Here is a 20,057-nt window from a genome sequence, read left to right as displayed (position 1 = left end):
TTTACCATAGTGTAAATTCTGCCATATAAGCTCTGTTTTGCCTTGTAATTTTAGGTTGGATTCATTAAAAAATATTATCAAGTCTACAGCAAAAGCTAATTTCCAAAGCCATTCAGTATCCCATAATGGTGGATAAGGGTAGTTTACTTATTTAGAAAAATCTCAATCTTAATCTGACTCAAAAACTCACACTGAAAGGTTATCAGTGCTAAGCCATCAAGTATCAGTGAGGTAGGCAAGTCAGAACATACAGCTGTTTCTGACACAAAAAAAATCATGGAACAATAAATTAACAATGGTTAAATCCATGAGACTGAGTGAAGATCACCATTGAAACAGCTGGTTAAATAACACATGATAGATTAAAACATGTTTTCACTAGTAAAAGGTTTATCCACTAAAAACCTACTGCTGACATTCTGTGGGGAAATTTGGCCATACATTCAGGACTCCTCTAGATTGTAATCCATCATGCCAGTCCATACAGATTTTAAAAGCCTTGCTCGTTTGTTTCCCCTAGTAAATAAAGACCCTCTGCCCTTGGCAAGCCTGAGCCCCAGCTTGTACCCAAACTTGGCCAATGCCCGAAGGCAAGAAAATGGCCAGTGATCTCAGATCACTTAGGAAGGACTTTCCTCTCTGTTATAGTTCATCTAGTCCCTTCGATTTCCATAGCTCTCCGATGTCTTTAAAAATAATGATGTTTACAACATATCCATTATTTAAATGTTGCAGCTACCTACTATATCCTACCTAAAATCAGAAGACATGTCTATTTTGTTTTATTAAATTCTTTTTCCCCCAACTTACGCATGTTTTTCTTCAAAATTTTATGTTTTTTCTTTCCTTTTGCTTTTTTGCATCTAATTTACTGTCCTTTTTATAATTTCTTGAAAAGGATGCTTAGTCTTATTTTCATCTTTTCAAATGAATGCCTTTAAGACTATAAATTTCTAAGCATCACATTAACAGTGTTCCACAAGTTTGATACATACATAGCATTTTTGTCATTTTTCAGTTCAAAGTATTTTCTAGTTCTATTATGACACTTTCTTTGATGAACAGATTGTTTATATCTGTATTTCTTAATTTTCAAACATATTAGAATTATCTTGTCATTGATTTCTAGTTTCCTTGCATTTTTATCAAAAAACACACTTTGCAGGATTTCAACTGTTTGAAACGGTTGACACTTGCTTTATGACCATATATAGTCAGTTTTTGTACATGTTTGTTGTGTGTATTCTTAAATAATATGCAATCTGTAGTTGTTAGGTATAATATTCTATAAATGTGCTTTAGGTCAAATTTCTTAATTATGTATTTCAAATCTTCCATTTCTTTTTTTTCCCTCAGTTCCTGATAGAGATTAAAATTTCCTAGCATTATTCTGGATTTGTTTCTCTGTGCAGTTCTATTAAGTTTGCTTTACAAAGGTTGAGGCCATGTTACTAGATACATTCCTATTTGTGACTCATACCTTCCCAATGAATTAAAACCTTTATCTTTATGAAGTATCCTTCATTTTGTCTAGTAGGACTTTCTGCCTTAAAGTCTTCTTTGTCTAATATTAATATTGTTATATCTGCTTTCCTGTGGGTAATTTTTTTTATGGTATATATTTTTTTATCCTTTAACTTGTAAGCATTCTGTATATTTAGATTTTGTATGTGCCTCTTACAGTTGTTTTTTTTTTTAAAGATTTTATTTATTTATTTGAGAGAGAGAGAGAGAGAAACAGCATGAGAGGGGAGAGGGTCAGAGGGAGAAGCAGGCTCCCCGCTGAGCTGGGAGACCGATGTGGGACTCGATCCCGGGACTCCAGGATCATGACCTGAGCTGAAGGCAGTCACTTAACCAACTGAGCCACCCAGGTGCCCTGTATGTGCCTCTTACAAACAGCACTTATTTTTATTCAGTCTGACAAATTCTGACTTTGGGCATTTAGCTATTTACATTTAATATAAATTAATGATGAATCAATGATAAACACCTACCATTTTATTCAGTGCTTTCTATTGGTTTTGTTTCCTTTTTCTCTCCTTTCTATCTTCCAGTTATATTGAGGGGGGTTTTTTTATTCCATTTTCTTCTATTAGTTTAGATGTCCTACATCTTTCTACTATGCTTTAGGAGTTACCTTAGAGGTTATAAACTGTTGCCTTGAGTCATCAAAGATAATGTTAAATAACACTCTATCCCTCTCCTAGATAATGCAAATGGCTCAGAACAATTTAGCCCACACACGGATTTCGGACTCCCACACTACTTATGCTGTGTAACTGTAATGTCACTGCTCTTGCTTTTCCTTATTGTTTTTTTTTTTATGCAGTCAGTAAATATCCACATATTCTTTATCTCCAAATTTCCAACTGGGATAATTTTCCTTCTATTTGAAAAACACCCTTTAGTAATTTCTTTTTTTTTTATTAAAGATTTTATTTATTTATTTGAGGGAGAGAATGAGATGGAGAGAGAGCATGAGAGGGGGGAGGGTCAGAGGGAGAAGCAGACTGCTACTGAGCAGGGAGCCCGATGCAGGACTCGATCCCAGGACTCCAGGATCATGACCTGAGCCGAAGGCAGTCGCTTAACCAACTGAGCCACCCAGGCGCCCTCTTTAGTAATTTCTTGTAGTGAAGATCTCCTAGTGACAAATTTTGTTTCACTTATCTGAAAATGTCTTTCATTGTCATTCTTGACGGATATATTTGCATGTTATAGAATCCTTTGTTATACTATTTCAGCATTTTGAAGCTATCATTCCTTTATTTTCTGGCTTTATTTCTGATGAGAAGTCAACTTCAGTTTAATTATTGCTCTTCTGAAGGTAATTCACATCCTTTTCCTCTGAAAACTCTAAAGATTCATTTTCAGCAGTCATATTAAAGTGTATGTAGGTAGAGATTTTTAATATTTTTTTTGCCTGGGGTTAAGAAGGCTTATTAAATATTGAGTCTTTCATTGGTTTTTAAAAATTCACAATGCATAGTGTTTCCCAACATATTTCTTCTCTTAGTAGTCAGATTTCTTGAATCAGTGGTCCATTTCTATCTTTTTGTCTCTTCCTAGTGATTAAGTTATCCTATATCTATCCTTGCATCTCCTCTGTAGTTTCCACCTTTTTGTTCCTTTATTCTTTCTAGGTAAATTCTTCTGACCTATCTTCTAATTTATTAGTTTTCTCCATAGCTGTATTTATCCTGCTCTTAAATCCATTCGTTGAGTTTCTCATGTTGATTACTGCTGATTACTGAAATCTGCTGTATCATTTGTATCATTTCCAGTTCTCTTGAAAATTTCAGTGTTGACTTTTATCTCTTTAAACATAAGTGTCTTAGCTCAGGCTGCTTTAACAAAATACCTTAACTGGGTAGCTTAAACAACAGAAACTCATTTTTTCACAGTTCTGGATGCTAGGAGTCTGAGATCAGGCTGTCAGCACTCTCTTCCTGGTTTGTAGATGGCTGCCTTCTTGCCAGGTCCTCACATGGCAGGGAAAAAGAACAAGCTCTCTGGTGTCTCTTCTTATAAGGGCACCATTCCCATCATGGGGGACCCGCCCTCATGATCTCATCTAAGCCAATTATCTCCCATAGCCCTCATCTCCAAATACCATCATATTGGAGATTAGGGTTTTAACATCTGAATTTTGGAGGGACACAAGTCTGTAGTACTCCACCCCAGGCCCCCCCATCCATGTCCTTCTCATATGCAAAATACAATCATTCCATCCCAATAGCGCCCAAAGTTTTAACTCATTAGAGCATCAACTAAGTCTCATCTAAATATCCTCTAAATCAGGTATGGGTGAGAGTCAGGGTATGATTCATCCTGAGGCAAATTCCTCTCCAGCTGTGAACCAAATGAGTTAGGTACTTTTTTTTTTTAAGATTTATTTTTATTTCAGAGAGAGAGAGAATCCCAAGCAGACTCCATGCTGAACAGAGCCTGGCATGGGGCTTGATCTCATGACCCTGAGATCATGACGTGAGCCGAAATCAAGAGTTGGACATTTAACCAACTGAGCCACCCAAGGCGCCCCTCATCCCAACTAGGGGTTGGAGTCCCAACCCAAATGGAGGAGGCTTACCAGGGCCTCCAGCTTGACTCTAGTTTTTGTCCCCCTACTTTTACAAAGCTGGTGAAAGCATCACTCAGCTTTTCAGCCCCATTTTCTAGAATGTGCATATTCCCTTGGCGGGGAGGGGGGGAAGTGACTGCAAATGCCAGCATCAACTCTCTGAATTTGTCTTCTCTTAAATATTTGCCCAAAATTCCTCACTGTTAGCTCTCCATTATCTTCAAGCTGATTAAAAATATTTTAAAATCAGTGGTCCATGCCTACATCCTTAAGCGTTAGTAAATAATCTCACATCTGTCCTTCCATCCTTCCCACAGAGAAGGAAGAGAGAGTACATACATGGGGGCAACTAAGCATCATGTTCCAAACATTAATAAAGCAGTAGAGAGATACTTTATACTCAGAAGTAAATGCAGACATACTCAATTTAAACTATGTAAATTTTTTATCTTATTAAATTTTCATGTAAGAAAAATGACTATCCAAGTATTGAAGGTGATTTTTATCACAATAGTAAGATAGGCAAAATGCTATGGTCCTTGAATTTATATTATATAGATGTATGGATAACATTACCTGTAAATACATGGTTTATCTTTTCAGGGATTTCAGAGATTATTTCATTATTAATTAAAAACAAAAGATTTTCTGCTGTAATTTACAGCCATAGCTTGGTATTTAAGAGTCCTTCGTCAGTTTTCTCTCTTCTTCCTTTCTTTCTTTTTCTAGAGATTTTATTTATTTGAGAGAGTGAGTGAGAGAGCACAAGAGCAGGGTGAGGGACAGAGGGAGAAGCAGACTCCCCACTGAGCAGGGAGCCTGACACAGGGCTTGATCCTGGGACTCTGGGATCATGACCTGAGCCAAAGGCAGACGCTTAACCAATTGAGCACCCAGGCGCCCCCTCTGCTTTCTTTCTTAACTGACCCTTCATCTCAATATTCCTTCCATGATCCTCTTTGATTGAAACTTAAGGTCCCACTAGATTCCCTTGCAGAGGGTCTGCTGGTCACATAAGTGCAGGCAAACCTCTAGTGAAGGGACATTATTGTATAAAATGATACCGTTAGTGGCAGCGCTGGCTAACACTCAAATCTTCTGAATGCCAGGCTCAAATTTTCCCGGAAGCCTTGTGTCTTCCCCATCCTGACAGCATACTCTCACAGCAAAATAGTAGATGATGTGCTTGACCAGAAAAGGGTTGAGAGAGAAGGTATATGCAAAGGGTTCAGAGAATTTCTTCTTTCTTTCTTCTGAGAATTCTCATAAGAATTTTACTTTCAATTGACTCTCTAGCTCTGTTTTCCTAGCAATTCGATAAGGTAGTTTGTATCAACTATGTTACTAAGCAACACTACTTGCCCTCCAAGTGGTAACTAGCATTTGATTGGAAGGAATTACAAATGAACTAGTACTACCTAATAGGAAACCATAGGTTTGAGTTTTCCTGAGTGTGCTGACTTTTGTAACCGAGTGAATCCATTAAGGGGACCCTGGACACTGTGTCTATGGAATCATTACAAGACATCCTGGCCCCTGAGGCACAGAAACCAGGGCAGGTCTGCACCTACCCAATGTCAATCTCTCTTCCTTGCGTCTGAGCTTTGTAACCAGGGGACTAAATAGCTATGTGTTCATCTGTGTGGACACGACAAGAGCTTCCATATAAAGAGAAGCACCTGCAGCTGCCCTGCTCGAAGCTGGGGTTCCTGTCTTCTATCTTGCTGAGTAAACAGATACTCAGCTCCTATCGAAACTTGTCTGTGTTAGTCTTGTGAGTAGGAATGTTTAGTTGAGCCTAAGACCAACTCCTGGTGGGCCCTGCAGGAGGCGTCTGGGCTAGAACTGGACAGGCTGTGCCTCATGCTGTGCTTACAACCAACGTGATGAGACAGGGATTCCTTCTCTACTCCCTAAGAACAAGTTACTTTTTATAACATGGACACATTTTACAGCTTTATTTCTGATCAAATACCATCATGTGCTTTAAGGACCCATAAAAAATTTCCCAGAATCCTATTATCTGGACACAGGAGTCCAACTGCTATAATGTCAACTCTGTTCTCTAAGAATTTCAACAGTAGGTTCCATCACCTAGATGAAATGTGCCAATTTGAATGGGAGTGTTTCACTTTCTTAAACACATTAGGGTTGTTGGAGTAGAGCAGAGAGCTGAATGATGCTGCCTCTCCTCCCCTCTGCTTCCTTTCAGATAAAAAGTCAAACTCACCTTAGCTGCAATTCTTATTTTTGAGTTTTTTTCTCAGGTGACTTGTCAGTGTCCGAGACCTCCTCATCTGGCTGTTGCGCCACAAAATTCTTATTGACCATGTCTTCTGTGTGGCTGTGGATGATCTGATGGGCTGCAAGGATATGCTTCCGCTGGGCGTTTCTCACTGTGCCAAAGCGACAAGAAATTTTACTCTGAAAGTCTAAACAAAATCATTCCCAAATATTTTCAAGAAAGCAGTGACAGAAATGATAATTTGGTAAACCACATATTCCCCTGCTTCAAGCTGATGAGCGTAAATAGCAATGAGCTGCTCTCTGTTGTAGAAGTATGCCTTCTAGAGGGAACCAGACCTAAGGTTGATCATTGCTGCTCTCCCTGTCCCCACTCTCCGGTTCAGTCCGGTCAGGCTCCTCCCCACGCAGCTGGCCTCTATTGCTGTCCTCCCCAGCTGCCCTCTGCTGGAGTGTCTGCACAGCCCAACTCAGGGCCCAGCTCCACCAGGAAGCCTCCTCTGACCGGGCCGACCCACATCCACCATTGCCACACCTGAGTTCCCACAAACCCACGCAGCACTGAAGCACTCAGTGTGAGTTTCGTTTTGTTTTTTTAACTAGGTTGTAATGACTTAAAGGTAGAGACCTTGTCTCCTACTTCTCTTTGAGCTTTTGTTCCTAATATGGAGCATACTTGTTGACTGATGATGAGTTTCTCAGCTCATGGCTTTAGAAGGTGGTCTTTGCTCCATATTCTAAGGATATTTATTATCAAAGATTAGTACATTAAGCATCCCATCTCCCTTGGAAGGGACTAATCATGATGATGATGATAACGTTAGCACATAGCATTTGTCCTTACTTTGTGCCAGGCACTGTTTTAAGCAGTTGGTGTATATCCATTTAAACCACCCCACAACCCTAAAAGAGACGATGAATAATATCCCCATTTTCAGATAAGGAAACACAGAGAGATTAAGTAATTTGCCCCAAATCACACAGCCGGTAAAGGACAGTAAGAAGTACTATGGGTTCTGTGCTGTTCATGTATCAGCGAGTTTACAGAGGATAAATCACAGTTTATAGAGGATAAATCAACTTCCACTTCACAGTAGTATGGTTGAAAGAATGGGGACTTTGGAGCCACACAGACCATGGTTCACATCTGTAAGTTGTATAAACTCTCTAAGCACTAATTTCCATAATTGAAAATGAGAATACAGCTCCAGCTATTTTAAGAAATTGAGATAGGTACTTTTTAAATGCTTAGTATCGTGTCTGGAACTTAGCATGCACTTAAAATTTGGTAGTTACTGTTACTTTACATCTATATACAGGTCTCTTCAAGGTCTTCAATCATGATATACCTCAAAATAGTCTGTATATATTGCCTTAATTTGGGGTAAAGAGTCTATATAATACATATGGTTCTTTTAAGAAGCAAAAGGTCCTAGTGTGCGCTCCCTGTCCAGATGGCTTTCTTCATTTGGTGTAATAGAAAGAGGAGAGGCTGAGGACTTGCCCAGCTTCCCCACAGACAAGTCCCACTGGATTCCTTCAGCTCAAGTGCCTCCTCCAGCTCCTTTCCCTCAGAGCCCAGAGAAGCTAGGGGAAGGGATCACAAACTAGTAACTACTAAACACTAGTTCCCTGCCTCCTTCAATCCCCTCAGTTAGAATTGACCTAAAGAAGACTGACCAAATAAAAAGGATTTGCATATTTTCTTAAAGATTCAGAAAACATGGGCGCCTGGGTGGCTCAGTTGGTTAAGCGACTGCCTTCGGCTCAGGTCATGATCCTGGAGTCCCGGGATCGAGTCCCGCATCGGGCTCCCTGCTCAGCAGGGAGCCTGCTTCTCCCTCTGACCCACTTCCCTTTCTTGCTCTCTATCTCTCATTCTCTCTCTCTCAAATAAATAAATAAAATCTTTAAAAAAAAAAAAGATTCAGAAAACACAAAATCCCTTTTATAAAAAGGTGACATAGAAACATTGATTATTTTATCTGAAAATTAAATGTTATTGATATAAGGACTATCATACACCACTGATGGGAGTACGAATTAGAACAATCTTTTTGTGGGAGCTATTTGGTAGTATCTAGCAAAAGTAAAATGCACATACTCTATTTCTAGCACCGTACTGCTAGCAATTTACTGTCAGTAGCATGAACAGGATAGGCATAGAATATACTGCCTGCAGCACTGCTAGTTATAGGAAAACACACTGAAACAAACTAAATGCTTATCACTAAGAGGTACGGGCTTAGAAATTACAGTACAATCATGTAATGGGAAAATAAGGTATTTCTTTGTTCTCTTCAAATGCATTAGAACTCTACCATTCCTCTATCCCTATTAGGTGATCGGAAATGTTATACTTCTCTTAAACCTGTCCAGAATTCCCTGAACAACATGGAAACCTTGTAAAAAATAACCGAGCTGTTCTTTCACTTAAATTTTTTAATTTAAATTCAATTTAATTAACATATAGTGTATTATTAGTTTCAGCGGTAGAGTTCAGTGATTCATCAGTTGCATATAACACCAGTGCTCATTATATCCCGTGCCCTCCTTAATGCCCATCACCCAGTTACCCCATCCCCCACACCCCTCCCCTACAGCAACCCTGTTTGTTTCTTAGAGTTAAGAGTCTCTTATGGTTTGTCTCCCTCTCTGATTTTGTCTTACTTTATTTTTCCCTCCCTTCCCCTATGATCCTCTATTTTGTTTAAGTTCCACACAAGTGAGATCATATGATAATTGTCTGATTTATTTCACTTAGCATAATACCCTCTAGTTCCATCCACGTCGTTGCAAATGGCAAGATTTCATTCTTTCTGATGGCTGAGTAACATTCCATTGTGTATATGTACAACATCTTAATCCATTCATCTGTCGATGGACATCTGTGCTCTTTCCATATTTTTTTGACTGTAAACATTTGAGGCTTACAAAAGATTTTAATTTTTTTATTCTTTTTTAAAATTCCAGTACAATTAAAATACAGTGTTATATTAGTTTCAGGTGTATAATATAGTGATTCAACAATTCTATACATTTCTCAATGTTCATCATGTTAAGTGAACTCTTAGTTCTCTTCACCTATTTCACCTATTTGCCCACCAATCTCCCCACTGGTAACCATCAGTTTGTTCTCTATACTTAAGATTCTTTTTACTTGTCTCTTTTTTTCTTTGTTGATTTAATCTGTTTTTAAACTTAATATAGGAGTGAAATCATATAATTGTCTTTCTCTGACTCACTTATTTCACTTACCATTATACCCTCTGGATCCATCCATGTTGTTGCAAATGGCAATGTTTCATTCTTTTTTATTTTATGGCTGAGTAATATTCCATTGTGGATATATACCACATCTTTATCTATTCATCTATTGATGGACACTTGGGCTGCTTCCATAATTTGGCTATTGTTAAATAATGCTGCAATAAACACAGGGATGCATATATCTTTTCAAATTACTGTTCATATTCTTTAGGTAAATACCCAGTAGTGGAATTACTAGGTCATTTGGCAGTTCTAGTTTTCATTTTTTTGAAGAACCTCCATATTGTCTTTTACAGTGGCTGCACCAGTTTGCATTCCTCCCATAAGGGTATGAGGGTTCCTTTTTTTTTTTTTACACACATCCTTGCCAACACTTTTTTCTTGTGTTTTTGATTTTAGCCATTCTGACTGGTATGAGGTGATATCTCACCATGGTTTTAATTTGCACTTCCCTGATGATTAGTGATGTGATCATCTTTTCATGTGTCTATTGGCCATCTGTATGTCTTCTTTGGAGAAATGTGTTCATGTCTTCTGTCCATTTTTTAATTGGATTTTTTCTTTTGGTCTTGAGTTATAAAAGTTCTTTATATATTTTCTACCCCTTTATTGGATATGTTATTTGCAAATATCTTCTCCCATTCAGTAGGTTATCTTTTAGTTCTGTTGATTGTTTCCTTTGCTGTGCAGAAGCTTTTAATTTTGATGTAGTCCCAATAGTTCATTTTGCTTTTGTTTCCCTTGCCTCAGGAGACATATCTAGAAAAATGTTGCTATGACCAATGTCAGAGAAATTATTGCCTGTGCTCTCTTCTAGAATTTTTATGGTTTCAGGTCTCACATGTAAGTCCCTAATCCATTTTGAGTGTATTTTTATGTATGGTGTAAGAAAATGGTTCAGTTTCATTCTTTTGTATGTAGCTGTCCAGTTTTCCCAACACGATTTACTAAAGAGACTTTTTCCCATTGCATATTCTTGCCTCCTTTGTGGAAAATTAGCCATTATAATTGTGGTTTTATTTCTGGGCTTTCTATTGTGTTCTATTGATCTATGTGTCTGTTTTTTGTGCTGGTACCATACTGTTTTGATTACTACAGCTTTGTAGCATATCTTGAAATCTGGGATTGTGATACCTCCAGTTTTGTTCTTCTTTTTCAAGACTGCCTTGGTCATTCACGGTCTTTTGTGGTTCCATACAAATGTTAGGATTATTTGTTCTAGTTTTGTGAAAAATACTGTTGGTATTTTGATAGGGACTGCATTAAATCTGTAGATTGCTTTGTGTAGTATGGACACTTTAACAATTTTGTTCTCCCAATCTATGAACATGGGATGTCTTTCCATTTGTGTCATCTTCAATTTCCTTCATTAATGTTTTATAGTGTTCAGAGTAGAGATCTTTCACCTCCTTGGTTAAGTTTATTCCTAGGTATTTAATTCTTTTTGGTGTAATTGTAAATGGGATTGTTTTCTTAATTTCTCATTCTGTTACTTCATTATTAATGTATAAAAATTCAAAAGATTTCTGCATACTGAGTTTGTATCCTGCAACCCTTCTGAATTCATTTATTAATTCTAATAGTTTTTTGGTCATGTCTTTAGGGTTTTTCTCTATACATTATCATGTCATCTGCAAATAAAGTTTTACTTCTCCTTACTAATTTGGATGCCTTTTATTTCTTCTTCTCTTCTGAGTGCTGTGGCTAGAATTTCCAGTACTATGTTGAATAAAAGTGGTGAGAGTGGACATCTTTGTTTTAATTCCTGATCTTAGGGGAAAGCTCTGTTTTTCATCACTGAGTATAATATCAGCTGTGGGTTTTTCATATATGGCTTTTAGTATGTTGAGGTAAATTCCCTCTAAACCTACTTTGTTGAGGGTCTTTACCATGAAACGATGCTGTGCTTTGTCAAATGCTTTTTCTGCATCTATTGAAATATGGTTTTTTATACTTTCTGTTGTTGTGATCTATCACATTAATTGATTTACAAATATTGCAGCACCCTTGCATCCCAGGAAGAAATCCCACTTGACTGTGGTGAAATTTTTTTTATGTATTGTTGGATTTGGTTTGCTAATAGTTTGTTGAGGATTTTTGCATCTATGTTCATCAGAGATACTGACTGGCCTGTAGTTCTCTTGTTTTGTAGCATCTTTATCTGGTTTTGGTATCAGGGTACATACAGCTGGCCTCATAAAATACATTTGAAAGCTTTCCTTCCTCTTCTATTTTTCAGAATAGTTTGAGAAGAACAGGTATTAACTCTTCTTTAAATGTTGGTAGAATTCACCTGTGAAGCCATCTGGTCCTAAACTTTTGTTGGAAGTTTTTTGATTACAGATTCATCTCCCATGCTGGTGATCAGTCTTCAAATTTTTTATTTCTTCCTGATCTAGTGTGGAGAGGTTATATATTTCTTGGAATTTATCCACTTCTTCTAGGGTGTCCAACTTGTTAGCATATACTTTTTCATAATAATCTCATAACCCTTGCTATTTCTGTGGTATTATTTCTGTTTCTGTTATTTCTGTTTCGGTTTCTGTTATTTCTCTTTCTTTTCTAATTTTGTTTGAGTCTTCTCTCTGTCTCTCTCCTTTTTTTTTTTTTGATGAGTATGGCTAAAGGTGTATCAATTTTGTTGATCTTTTCATAGAACCAGCTCCTGGTTTCCTTGAGTTCTTCTCTTGTTTTTTAATTTCTTTTATTTCTTCTCTTTATTACTTCCTTCCTTCTGGTTTTGGGTTTTGCTTGTTATTTTTCTAGCTTCTTTAGGTGTAAAGTTAGATTGGGATTTTTCTTGCTTCTTGAAATTGGCTTGTACTGCTATAATCTTCCTTAGAACAGATTTTGCTACATCCCAAAGATTTTGGATCACTGTGTTTTCATTTCATTTCTCTCCATGTATTTTTTGATTTCTTGGTTGACGCATTCATTGTTTAGTAGCATGTTATCTAACCTCTATGTATGTGTCTTCTTTCCAGATTTTTTCCTGTAGTTGGTTTCTAGTTTCATAGCATTGTAGGTGGAGTAGATGCATAAGATGACTTCAGACTTTCAAAATTTGTTGAGAATTATTTTGTGGCCTAACGTTATCGATTCTGGAGAATGTTCCATGTGAACTTGAAAAGAATGCCTATTTCACTGTTTTAGGATGGAAAGTTCTGAGTATCTCTTAGATCCATCTGGTCCACTGTGTCATTCAAACACTGTTTTCTTGATTTTATTCTTTGGATGATTTGTCCATTGATTATGTGGGGTGTTAATGTCCCCTACTATTATTGTTTTACTATCAATTACTCTCTTTATGTATGTTAATAGCGGCTTTATGTGGTTGAGTGCTCCCATGTTGGATGCATAAATATTTATAATTGTATCTTTTTGTTGGATTATTGTTCCCTTTATGATTATGTAGTGTCTTTGTTTCTTGTTACAGTCTTTGTTTTCAAGTCTACTTTGTCTGAACTAAGTGTAGCTAACCCGGTTTGCTTTTCACTTCCCTTTGCTTGATAAATGCTTTTGCATCTCTTCACTTTCAATCTGCATGTGTCTTTAGGTCTGAAATGAGTCTTTTATAGGCAGCATATAGATGGGTCTTGGTTTTTTATCAATTCTATGACCCTACGTCTTTTGATTGGAACATTTAGTCCATTTACATTCAAAGTAATTATTGATAGGTAAGTAACAAGTATCAGTAAGTACATGTTTTATGGTTGTTTTTGTAGTTCTTCTCTGTTCCTTTCTTCTCTTTTTTCTCTCCTGGTTTGCTGGCTTTCTTTAGTGATATACCTAGATTCCCCTCTCTATTTTTTGTATATATATTACTGGTTTTTGTTTTGTGGTTACTATTAGGTTGATATGTAACATCTTATACAAATAGCAGTCTATATTAAGTTGTTGGTCGCTTAAGTTTGAACCCATTCTAAAAGCACTAAATTTTTATTCCTCTCCCTGTCACATTTTAGGTATATGGTGTCATACATACTTGATATCCTTTTATTTTGTGAATATAGACATACTTGTTTTATAGACATACTTAATTTTACAGGTTTTGTGCGTCCTACTTTTCTTACTCCTGCTTATGGCCTTTCCTTTCCACTCACAGAGTCCCCTTAACATTTCATGTAAGGCTGATTTAGTGGTCATGAATTCCTCCAACTTTTGTCTGTCTGGCAAACTCTTTCTCTACCCTCTCTCCTTCTATTCTGAATGATAGTTTTGTTGGATGGAGTATTCTTGGTTGCAGGTTTTTCTATTTCAGCACTTTGAATATATCATGCCACTCTCTTCTGGCCTGAAATGTTTCTGCTGAAAAATCAGCTAGTTGTCTTACAGGGTATTTCTTGTATGTAACTACTTTTTTTCTCTTGCTGCTTTAAAATTACTTTAGCACTACTTTTTGCCATTTTAATTACCATGTGCCTTGGTGTGCACCTCCTTGGGTTTTGATTTTGATGGGGGTGCTTTGTGCCTCCTGAATCTGGATTTCTGTTTCCTTCTCCACATATGGGAAGATTTCAGCTATTATTCCTTCAAATAAAATTTTCTCCCGCCCCCCCCACCCATCTTCTCCTTCTTGAGTCCTTATAATGCAAATGTTATTACACTTGATGGTGTGGTTGAGTTTCCTTAACCTATTTTCATTTTTTATTATTATTTTTTCTCTCCTGTTCAGCTTGATTGCTTTCCATTACTCTGTCCTCCAAGTTACTGATGTGTTCTGCTTCTTCTTGTGTACTATTTTTTTCCCTCTAGTGTATTTTTAACTTCAGTTATTGAGTTCTTCATCTCTGATTGGTTCTTTTTTATGTTTTCTATCTCTTTGTTGAGTGTCTGAGTCCTTCACTCTTTTCTCCATTCCCGTAAGTATGTTTATGACCATTACTTTAATTCTCTATCAGGCATATTGCTTATCTCTGTTTCATTTAGCTTCCTTGTGATTTTTGTCCTGTCCTTTCATTTGGGACACATTCTTCTGTCTCCTCATTTTGTCCAACTCTGTGTGTCTGTTATCTATGTGCTGTGAAAGTCAGCTACATCTCTGGCTCTTGAAAGTCATGGACGTATGAAGAGGTGGTCCTATAGTGCCCTGCAGTAGAATGTCCCCTGTTCACCAGACCCTGGCATTCAGGGGTATCTCCTATGTGTGTTGTGTGTGCCCTATTGTTGTGGCTGAGTCATATCTGCCTTCAGTTTAGTTGTCTGCAAAGGCTGTCTGCCTGTTGTGGGCAGGGTTTGGTCCCTGTGTTGTTAGTGGGCCAGTCTGGGGTCACCATGGGCTTGATTTTGGTCAGCCCAGATGTTTGCCAGAGCTGTGGTCACAATGAACTACAGGGCATTCTCCCTGTGTTGACCCCTGGTAGGTTTTCATTGGTGGGTGAGGCCTGCAGTCAGACCAGATATCTGCCCACTGCTGGGTTCACGGTTGAACTGATGTGTGTGTGATTATTTTTCCCTCTCCTTGGGGCAGAAGTCACTTTGGAGTGGTGCTGGTCCACTGGGGCTGCCTGCATAATGCCAGGTTTGTGACATTGCTTTCGATGAACTCCTGCTAAGTGGAGTGGTTGGGAGAAGGCAGATCCAAAGGGGAACATGGGGATGGGGCACGTTGTTAGTAAGCTAAGTGGAGAGAGTGTGTGTACTTTGCTGGTCCTTGTAGGTATCTGTTTATCTAGGCTGGGGTTGAGGGAGGTAAATGGCCCTGACAGCACTTTTGTTTTTGAAGAAATCTCCTAGCACATGTTCTGAGATTAGTAAACCTTCTCATACACTCATACTGCTGCTTCCATGATGTATCCCAGTGGGGCTGTTTGTTATGCTGTCTCTTTAAGGGTGGGGATGATTCCTATTGCCCTCTGGCTCTCCTAGAGCCAAGCCGTGGATTTATAAAGTTCCAGGTGTTGAGCCCTGCTGATTGTAAAACTTGTGAGGTTAAGCCCCTCTGGTTTTCAGAGCCAAATATTAAGGGGGATTCATCTTCCCAATACAGGTCCCCTGTGTCTCGGGTGTCTGGTGTAGGGTCTGCTGCTCTCCTTTCTCTTGCTTGCGGTGTCCCTCCCATGGACAGTGTCATGGGTCAGTTTGGTTCCTGACCTGTCTCCGCCCTTCCTACCATTTTTGATGTGGTCTCTTCCCTACATTTAGGTGTTCAGAGTGTGTTCTTCCAGTTTTCAGGTTGCTTTCTGGGTTATTTACACTGATGTGGGTGTTATCTAGGAGTAACTGTGGGACAAGGTGAGCTTAGGATCTTCCCATGGAAGTTATTTCACTTAAATATTGATCTTCTGGTTGCACCCCTCTCTCTCTCTGGTTACCTGTCTGTCACCAATAGCCTGAAAGCTCCAGAAAAGTATTCTTTTTTGGAGGGCGGGGGTGTTTTTTTTTTTTGAGGAAGGAGGTTGGGCAGAGGGAGAGGGAGAATCTCGAGCAGACTCCATGCTGAGTGTGGAGCCAGACGTGGGCCTTGATCTCAAGACCCTGAGATCTTGACCTGAGCCGAAATCAAGAGTCAGATGCTTAACCGACTGAGTCACCCAGGTGCCCCAAGAACATTTTTTAAGACAATTTTTTTACTTTCTCTATTGACTAAAAGCATTAGTCTTCGGGCGCCTTGGTGGCTCAGTCATTAAGCGTCTGCCTTCAGCTCAGGTCATGATCCCAGGGTCCTGGGATTGAGCCCGGCCATCAGGCTCCCTGCTCCATTGGAAACCTGCTTCTCCCTCTCCCTCTCCCCCTGCTTGTGTTCCCTGTCTCGCTGTGTCTCTCTCTGTCAAATAAATAAATAAAATCTTAAAAAAAAATTGTTAAAAAAATAAAAATAAAATAAAAGCATTAGTCTTCAAAACATGCCACTTTTGACAAGTAAGTGAAGATATTTATACTTAGATACAGTCCTGGCAGAAACAGAAGTTATCTGTGGCACAGGCAGAGCAGCAGAATAGATTTAAGCCCTTCAAGCATCTCAGCTTTCCAATACCCACTTTGTAGGTGTCCCACCTCCAAAAGGCTAGTACAGTTTGAAAATTCTGCATATTGTCAATATTTGCTTTATGTCTTAAAAAAAAAAATCACAAAATACACCTCTTTTGGGAACTTCCTCTTGAAGGTTTGGCTTTCGATACTCTGTCACACTTTCTAGAACTGCACCCCATCTATACTAGAGGTGATTATATTCTGGAATCAGCATGAAGAGAACTTGACAAGCTCTGAAATAAGAAAACTTGGTGATTCTGCTTCAGAAATTTCTTCATACTTCTGCTCATTTTAAATCTCAGGGATATTGAAAATAGTTTATATCTTTCAAAGTAAAGCATTACATTGGCTTACCTTTTTCTTTGACAAAGTCCTTTTGTACCTCTGGGATCAGGAAACTATAAACCAACTCAGCAACAATCTCCTCTGACTGAAGCTGAGTTCGACTGAAAAATAAAAAAAAAACAATTAAACTATTTCCTTTGTTGCCTTGAGCTGCTGATTTCTACTTAGGTTCTCCTTGCTTGTGTAAGGGATTCCATTGCTCAAATCCCACCACTGCCTTTTCCTTGATTAAGTTGTCTGAAATATTATACTCCTGGTGGGCTTGGTTAACTTCATGCAGATTCAGATTTGACCCTGTTCTTCAGTTAACCTGCCTGCCAGGAAGGGAATGTTAGAGGTATAATTTATACAAGAAGCCAAAACCTTTGGGGTGGAGTAATATTGCACGTAATTACTCACATTGCTTTCATGCTTTGTGGTATTCTAAATGTAATATGTTAGTGATCCAGACTGCAGAGAATAACTGAAAATTCTACTCCCAGCGCTCCTGCCTCACAAAGGTTTAGGCATGTTGACTTCTAAAGAGTTATGCAATTAAAACAATGGACACTGAAGCAGGAGATATATACTTGTTTCTCCTTGGTGGTAAAATCTTAAGCTCTTGGAAAATACATATGAGTAACAGCAAATGGGCTGTCCATTCTGCTGTCTGTTCTCTTGTACCAACCGGCTCTCCATTTCATAAGCAATGTCATTGATTTCCTCAGCCATCTTCTCAATTTCTGCCCTGGCTTGTTCTTCTGCCGTGCTCTCTTCGGTATTCAGTATTATGTCTTCCAGATAGGAAGTTACAGTACTTTGGTGAACTTTAATCACCTGCAAAAAATAAAAATACCCCTGTTACTGAGAACAGGAATACTACTGTAAACAAGACCAAAAAAATGAACTAACATTGGTTGACCTGTTTCTTTCATTAAGTCAATAGTCCCCTCATTGATCATTCCTTTCTTTTTTTTTTTTTCCCTGTCTGGTCAGTTTCTAGCCCACCTACCTACCCATTCTGGGCAGCCCCCATCCATCTACCCATTTTAGAATTATGAGTCTTACTTAGGGTGGGCAATACAACACTGCAGAAAGATCAGGGGCTTCAGGCAATAACCCTATTTTGGATCCTGGCTTTGTTCTTTCCAGCAATGTGACTTGGTCAAACTACCCAACTGTGGCAGAAACTAAGAGGTATTTCCCAATGTCCTTTCTCTCCTTCCTCTTTGTAACAGAGCCCCTGAGTTTTAGCTGCGCCAACACATGTCTAGAATAAGGATTACATTTCCTAGTAACCATAGTTCTGGTTGAGGGAGTACAGGCAGAAGTCATCTGTTCACTTTCTAGAAAGGATTTTTTTTTTTTTTTTAAGAGAGAGAGCACAACCAGGTCGGGGAGAGAGATAATCTTAAACAGGCTCCACCCAGCGTGTAGCCCGAGGCGGGGCTCAATCTCACAACCCTGAGATCATGACCTGAGCTGAAATCAAAAGTTGGACACTTAACCAACTGAGCCACTCACATGCACCTAGAAAGCATTCTTAAAGGGAGAAACCTAGCTTATTCTTTTTTTCTCTTTTCACTTCTCATTTCATGGGGACATAATGCTGGAGCATCAGAAGTCATCTTAAACTGCCATGAGGGCCATGCCTTAAGAACAGAAAAGTGGAAAGCTAGAAGGATCCTGAGTCTCTGATGAATTTTGGAACTATCATACCCTGGACTCCTGCTTTTTTAAGCTTTCTGAAACTGTGAACTAGAACACACATTTTCAAAAGTGCACAGTGAGAAATGTACTATGCACTGAATTAGGGGAAAGCCAGTACCCATGCAGCCACTGCTAGAATTCTAGAAGGCTGCTATGGGTTTTTCCTGACCACAGATCCTTTCTACTGTCATGATTTTATGGTAAACATTCCCTTTTCTTTACAGTTTTCCTAAGTATGCAATCATAAATAGCTAGAATATGAATTATAGACTGTTACACATTGTAGATGATCTGCCACTGACCATATGTAACTCAAAAATTCTTAATCTATGTAGAGGGAGAGCAATCTGTTTGGTTTAAAAAAAAACTTGAAACACACACACAACAAATAATATTCATGAATCAATCCTAATTCCATAAGAATTGGGTAAATCCTGAAAATCGCAGATCAAGTAAGAAGATCTCAAATGGACGCTTTTTTTTTTTTAAACTGAGTATCCACACATAACAATTCAGACAGCCCTCTTGGACAGGAAATTTTTTAAGGTCCAGGTTGGTTCTATCTCTCTTTCCCGTGTGGCCCACATCTGGTCCAGGGGAGACCCCCACACAGCCTTTGCCTTGACATATTCTGGGTGTGCTAGCCACCCATACGGCCTCATCTGTGCCCACCTCCAAAGCAGCCAGCTGGCCCAGCTCCCCTCCTCCCCATTCTTAGGGGGTTAGACACCCTAACTGAAAGAATACATATCAAGCTCGCCAATGACTACAGGAAAAGAAACCAACCTCTGGGTGTGTTTTGGTGTGTGTGTGTGTTGGTGTGTGTGTGTTGTGTGTGTGTTGGTGTGTGTGTGTGTCGGTGTGTTGTGTTGGTGTGTGTTGGTGTGCGCGTTGGTGTGTGTGTTGGTGTGCGTGTTGGTGTGTTGGTGTGCGTGTTGGTGTGTTGGTGTGCGTGTTGGTGTGTGTTGTGTGTTGGTGTGTGTGTGGTGTGTGTTGGTGTGTGTGTGTTGTGTGTTGGTGTGTGTTGGGGTGTGTGTGTGTTGGGGTGTGTGTGTTGGTGTGTGTTGGTTGTGTGTGTGTGTTGGTGTGTGTGTTGGTTTGTGTGTGTGTTGGTTGTGTGTGTGTGTTGGTGTGTGTGTTGGTTGGTGTGTGTGTGTGGGTGTGTGTGTGTTGGTTGTGTGTGTTGGTGTGTGTGTTGGTTTGTGTGTGTGTTGGTTGTGTGTGTGTTGGTGTGTGTGTGTTGGTGTGTGTGTGTTGGTGTGTGTGTTGGGGAGTAGGATGGGTAGTCATAGCACAGTTCCCTTTAAAGGAATCTTCTTCATAAATCCCCGCCAATTTTAACACTTGCGCTTTTATATTCTTGATGAGGGGGAGTGCTTTGAGATATTACTAGCTCCTTGAACTTCCTCTGAACTTACATCTTGCTCACTTTGGAATTTCATACCCCTTATGT

General features: G+C 38.9%; 1 protein-coding gene across 1 annotated transcript in view; it reads right to left on the bottom strand.

Annotated features, from left to right (window-relative positions):
* Positions 1-20,057, bottom strand: part of CFAP91 (cilia and flagella associated protein 91) — a 97,580-nt gene that overhangs the window by 4,506 nt on the left and 73,017 nt on the right. Inside the window, exons 15-17 of the mRNA XM_025874815.2 lie at positions 17,583-17,731; positions 16,925-17,016; positions 6,315-6,480 (exon numbers count right to left, since the gene is read on the bottom strand). Of these exons, the coding sequence (XP_025730600.1) occupies positions 6,329-6,480; positions 16,925-17,016; positions 17,583-17,731 (393 nt within the window). The 3' untranslated portion in view covers positions 6,315-6,328. The remainder of the gene's footprint in view (positions 1-6,314; positions 6,481-16,924; positions 17,017-17,582; positions 17,732-20,057) is intronic.

Source organism: Callorhinus ursinus, unplaced genomic scaffold, assembly GCF_003265705.2.
Source record: "Callorhinus ursinus isolate GAN/ISIS: 27379988/994484 unplaced genomic scaffold, GSC_fseal_2.0 scaffold1, whole genome shotgun sequence".
Classification (NCBI taxonomy): Eukaryota; Metazoa; Chordata; class Mammalia; order Carnivora; family Otariidae; genus Callorhinus; species Callorhinus ursinus.
The sequence above is the reverse complement of the archived record's forward strand: the minus strand, read 5'-3'. Positions and strand labels throughout refer to the sequence as shown.